The following is a 6,228-nucleotide window of genomic DNA, read 5'->3' on the forward strand; positions in this document are numbered from 1 at the left end:
TAGCAACAAGCCAACTTCACCTTGTAACAAGATTACAATACGTGAATTAAGATGCAAGCCCTTACTTATGGTAAGTCAACAATATTCCATCACCTGCTTTCAAGGTCTTTCACACAAAGGACTCAATAGCAAAATTGTTAGATTTCAGGGGTGCAGAATCAGGTTCTAAATTAACGGGGTCTTGATAATTATCCACTCTAACAATAACAAGTATTAACCACAGGTGATTAACAGTTATTCTGTTAAGGAAAGGGTTTGAGGTGAGGACAACACTGACAATCTTATTTCTGGATACGTAACTTCAAGGGCTGGAGGGACACAGTTTGCACTGTATAGCAGAAGCCAGGTGTGAGAGTATAAATGGTGAGACTAAAATCTGCCTCCATACATCTTTATTTCTGCAATTATTTTGCATTCACAGATCTCATAACTAACAGTCCACATGACTAGTCCTGCATAAAAGGTATCATCAACATTCTCTCTGAAGTAGTGATTTAAGATCAGATTCTGTGCCCGTCTATTTACCAAAATTTAGAGGTTTTTTTTTTTTTAATATACAAGGCATATGCACTATAAAAACATAAGTGCAAGAAAGACCGGGTAACAATAAACGTTTGTAAAAATGCAGCAGTTACATATATGATATATCTGTTCAGTCAGAACGAAAAAAACAGCATATTTATTTGACAAGAGCGAAAACTTGGTTTCTTCTGCACACGAAATAGAGATTTCTATAGAAATGTAGAAAAGACCACCAGTAACCTAGCCTCTTGGCAAGAAACTGCATCAATATGATTAGCAAGTATCCTCCACAAGGTTGGTATGAGAGGTGGTGAGCCAGATGGCAGCCACAGGAAGGGCAACCTCTGCCATGCCAGCTGAGATAACAGATAAAACCTGACAGCAGTGTTCCTCTTAGGTGGCTGAAACAAATGTACAGAACCTGTTAGCAATCTATTTAGCTGGGATCAATATTTGAATAGCAATTCAAGGGTAGCAAATGGCTAAAAAGCCATTGCATACTCTTTAGTGATTTCCACTAAATGGTTCAGCAGCGGACAGAGCATGTCTTGAATTTAGTGCTGTGAGCCTACATAGCATTGCTGTAGAAAAGCACCTCCTGGAGACAGAGTTGACTGGACAGACTAGCCAAAGCCTCCATTTCCTCTCACTGAATTTTTTGGCACATCTCCTTGATGCTTTTTATGCATCCTTAAAAATGGATTTAAACCCTTTGTCTGCTTCTAAGGTTACATACCTTTAGCCTGCATTGCTAAAACTTATTTTCCTTGAGCAGTATCAATCTTACCATTCTGGAAAGTTCCTAATGGAAGAATTATTGTAGTAAGTGCAACTCAAGGAAAAGTTTAAACCCCCCTATTCTAACTTTTCTGAAAGAATTGCGGGATATCAGACCTTTTGCAGCATACCAAATTAGCAAAGGAACAAAACAAATTATTTGGATTATCACATTACTTTTCAAACATACCTATCTCTGATAGTGCAATGACAAGACTTCCTCACTGCCTTTTGCACATAAATATATGTTATTGCAATAACAATTTACCAGACAGGAAGTAAAGAAAGCAAAATATTAAGACTAATTCAGCAAAACGTTTCATTACGGGCATAAATTCATCCCTACTTAGCAAAGTTTTAAAGCATATGATTAACTTGGAACATGTTTAAATTCTTATTATCTTCAGCGAGATTCCAGTTAAGAGATGGAAGCACGCACTTAAATGCTCTGCGGAATTGGGTTCTATGGAAGAACACGCTAAAGGAAACAAAACCGCAAACTCTCCACTTCAGAATTTTACTCTTAATGCATTAAAATGCACACATTCCACAGAAGCAAAGGTTATCCATCAACAGCAAAACTCACATGAGAGATCAAGACCCTGTCAGCTCAAATACTCACTGGAAGAATATACTCTAGTTTTATATGTAACCCATGTTCTCTGATAGGCAACAGAGACCTGCACAGGGCCACAGATGTGTAGATCACTGGCGTGAAGAAATAAAAGTAATTAGAAAAATAAAAGAAAGATAGAATGCTTGAGCCACGCCACCATTTCAGATGCATACTTTTCATTAATAAAAATAACTTATTTTTGAAATATACTAATACAGAGATAAAATGTTGCTTTTACGGAATTATTCTCATATATCTTTAACACCATCACACATTCAAGAGCATTGCACTTGCAGTTTTCGAGGGACAATGGCTAAAAGCCAGCCCTGTCATAAAAGGCTGTAATTTTCATTGAAAGCTCTACGAGTCCTACCAGGGCAGAGTTTGACAGACTAAAACTAGTGTCTGTGGTAACATCCACACACACCTGTGTTCACAGCAGTTATGACCTCTTCTGTTAATATTCATTCTTTCAAGCTTTACTAATGATTGGAAGAAAGATAACAAAAAACACATAACAGTAAAAGAAAAATCAATTGAACACTATAAAAAAACCCCATGTAATCAGCTGTTTTAACTCCAATAGCTAGTGTTTTATGGTCCAGACTTCGTCTAATGGGGTGTTTTGTTGTTTGGAGGGGTTTTTGTGTGTTTGCTTTTTTGTTTGTTTTTTCAAGAACAGTAACCAAGATTGATAGCTAAAGAAAAAGAGATGTACAGTTATTCCCTGAACAGACTGCAAGAATATGGGCAGGGCTACAGGAAAATCATAAGCACAATAATAAAATTTTTTTTAAAAAAAATGTGTATGTATGTATTGCATGCTTTCTTCCATTTTCACTGAGCTTTGCAATTTTCAGGTGTCATAAAAGCATGGACAGAGAAAATAACTTTAGAAGAAAAAATTAGCATTTTCATCTACACCATTATGCACTGTGTAATACCACTTTTGAATCACTAAACAAAACTAACATCACAGGGAAAAGGATGGCTAACATGCCTCAAATGCTACAGTCTCTCTCTGTCTGGACCTGATGCCAAGACAACAACAACAAAAAAAAAAACTAAATCCAACAATAAAAACCCTCAAAACCAGAAATGCACTAAGAGGTAACTTTCAAACACAGAAAAGAAACCAAGGACCTATTAAACAAGTGGTCTGTTGGGTTTTGCCTTTTTTCTTAAACTAAAGCATTACAAATAGTGCTAATTTGATCTACACCTTTCAAAATCAACTGGTGGCATATGTCACCCTAAGGTGTAATAGTAATTACTATGCTTCTGAAGTGACAAAAGTACTTAGTGCCAAGCTTGCATGCCAGTATTTCTTCAAAGCTACCTGTTAGTCATTTTGACAATAACAGCTTATCTCTACTTGGTCTTGCTGTGCTATCCAAAAGGCTATTTATTTATTTATTTGAGTTGTTAACATAGGCAAACTTGACAGCCTCTGCAACATCTTCTCACAAAAGGGGAGGATCAGACCTATTCTGGGCAGTTTCCTGGCATTTTTTTCTAATGGTCCACTTCTAAATTAGCTATGTGTTTCACCTGCCCCCCCACCCTCATCCTATAAGGCTAAACCAGAACAAAGGTTCTACTGGTGTTCCCCATGACAAAACTAGAATAAATTACATCTTGCTCCTGTCGTTCCAGCAAGCTGGTTAATTGCATTTGTTTCATGTATCTCCAAACAGCCTGGTACATTAATTACATTCTGTAACACCAAGCTCCTCTGATTCACTCTGTCACTTCCACTGAGCGCTTTAATTGTGTTCCTTCTAGCTACATATAATTTTAAACACTTACTAATAATTACATATCTACAGCCTGATGTTTTCAGTTTGTATACAAAGGTATCTTCGATACTGGTGGTCTTAAGGATCAAAATATGCTACCATAGGAAAAATAAACAGAAAACAAAATCCCCACAAAACTATGACCATGCTGATAGACGCAAATGTTTCATTAAACCCTTTCACAGTTAAAACTTCCTACTGTTTAGCATGTGCATACATTGTGCAGAAATTTTCTTATCAGTAGACCAAACTGAATGTTAAACTGCATAGCATATTATGCAATCAATGTAAAACTGTACTTGAATGTCTCCCTCTTCTTGTCTATTTTGCCTCCTTTCTTGCTAGGAGGTGGAGGAAGATGAGAGGAGGGGGAGAAATACCCAAAGCAGCCTGTGACTGCAAACAATAAAGCTAGAGTCCTTGCTTCAGGATTGATACAGTAAATCCTGGAATCAGCTTCCAGGAACGAAGTTTGCTCTAACAGGCAAAACCAGCCAGGGTCCCAGACATTAAATTCACCTGAAGTCTAAAAGACTGTTCAGAAATGCAAATACTCCATACCAGGAGGACTGAGAGCATTTGGCCCCAGCACACACTCCCGCAGAACTGTATGGTGTTACAGATTCTCGCTTCCTCGTTGTGTGCTCAGACTACTGTAATGCATCCAACGGCTGTACTGCAGCACAGCGCCGACCCCTACTTTGAAAGGCAATTTACCCTTGAGCTGAAGTTCTCGCCCTACTAAAGGGCACTTCCCCAAGATGCTAATTTATGGTTCCCCATCCATTGCTGAAACTTGAAAACCGCAAGAAGTGTTGCAGAGCGGACCCAACGGGGAGTGCGGGGAGAAAAGAAAAAAAAAAAAAAAAAACACCAAACCAAACCCAACCCACCACCCTTTCCCCAGACGTTGCTAAGCTTCATGACAACACCCTCCGGAAAGCCCGTCCCGAGGGGCTGAGGGGAAGGCGATGGGAAGACCCTCCGGCCCCACCCTCGAGGGGAGCCCCACGCCGGCGGGGCGCCCGCGCCGCACCTGCCCGCACCCGCGGGGGGTGGAGGTGAAGGGGGGGTTGTGCCTCGCTGCCCGCTGCGCTGCCCGCTGCGCTGCCCGCTGCCCCCCGCACCCACCCTGCCTGCCTGCCGCTCACCAGCGCCAAAGGCGGCGTTTAGGGACTCTGGAAACGCGCCAGTTCGCCTCACCTGGAGCCGAGGCAGAGCTAACCTATTTATTTCATCAGCTGGCTCTCCCGGTGGAAAGTTTAACAATAGAAGGAGGCAAAGTAATATCTGCTACATCAGCTCTCTGCCTTTTCTTTCTCCTTCCCGCTTCCCTCCCCCCCCTCCCGAAATAAAAGATTTAGCACGGTAGTTTTTACTCTTTCCTCGCTACCTCAAGCTGACATTCTTTCATTCATAAGCTGTTTTTCCATTAAGTTAGCAGACGGGAAGGACTGCTTATTGGAAACATGTATTCTCCCTCTTCCTCCTCCCCCCCCTTCCCGCCCCCGAAATACCATTTTTATACCAGAAACAAACTTAAGGCTCTGTAATGTTAAAGCTTATAATGCCGTCCATGTGCTGTCCCAAATCAGATTCAGATGAAGGGGATTTCTGCACAGAAATGGCACATCTAAAATAAGCGAACTTACCATAGACTTGAAAAAATGCAAATCCAAAGAGCAGGAGTGGCGTCAGCAGACCCATTTTGACATATTAAAAGCAATCCCGATCGCTTGCGAGACCAATTCCACTGAGATCCAAGAAAAAAAGTATCCAAAGCCAGTAAGAGGTAGGTCCAAAAGTTTTCAGTTTCCTAGCAGCTACTTAAAGTGGAAAGGGAAATCTTGAAATCAAAAGCTGCAGATGGAAAGGTCTTGAATGTGACACTTTTAGATCCATACAGATTAGAGCAGCGAGAGAGCTCCGAAGGCTTCTGCTTTGCACACACGCTCCTTCCTAAATTCCCACCAATCCAGCCCAAGCAGAGGAATTATTCAAGTGTGTCTAAGACTCTGTTTAGGATCCATAGCAATCCAAAAGCAAGCTCTTTCTTCGGAAGACAAGGAGAGGCTCTGAGAAAGGACCTGATTCCTAGAAAGTGCTCCACAAACTTCCCGGCACTTTGCAGGAAAATCATTGGCTTGGTTTGGCGATTTTGCTTTCCTCTCGCCCTCCCCCTACCCTTTTCTCTCTCTTTCTCTACCAAATCAGTTCAAGCTGCAGAGTTTCTCACTTAACTTCCATAATAGGAACGCCTAGGCAATGTGCGACAGGAGGGGAACGGCTTTCTCAGCATGCCCTCACAATAAAACCCTGTCCCCTACACCTCCCTCCTCACTGAAAACCAGAGCGGAAACTGCTCGAGGGCAGCAACTCCGGCGCGGTGCCGCTGCGGGCGGGAGCGGCGGCGGGCTGCTGCCGTGCGGCGGCGGCGGGGGTGCGTGCGGCCCGGGGGGCGGGGGCGCGGGTGGCCCGGGCGGCGGGGGCCTCCCGCCGCCGCAGCTCTCCCGG

At 42.3% G+C, this 6,228-nt stretch overlaps 1 protein-coding gene across 9 annotated transcripts in view; it reads right to left on the minus strand.

Annotated features, from left to right (window-relative positions):
• The window catches only part of ROBO2 (roundabout guidance receptor 2), a 474,011-nt gene extending 467,988 nt beyond the window's left edge, over positions 1-6,023 (minus strand). For all 9 annotated transcript variants that reach the window (XM_074857947.1, XM_074857925.1, XM_074857932.1 and 6 more), the window contains exon 1: positions 5,367-6,023. In XM_074857947.1, the coding sequence (XP_074714048.1) occupies positions 5,367-5,421 (55 nt within the window). In that variant the 5' untranslated portion in view covers positions 5,422-6,023. The remainder of the gene's footprint in view (positions 1-5,366) is intronic.
• Positions 6,024-6,228: the final 205 nt, after the last annotated feature.

The sequence above is a fragment of the Strix uralensis genome, chromosome 2, assembly GCF_047716275.1.
Source record: "Strix uralensis isolate ZFMK-TIS-50842 chromosome 2, bStrUra1, whole genome shotgun sequence".
In the NCBI taxonomy this organism is placed as follows: Eukaryota; Metazoa; Chordata; class Aves; order Strigiformes; family Strigidae; genus Strix; species Strix uralensis.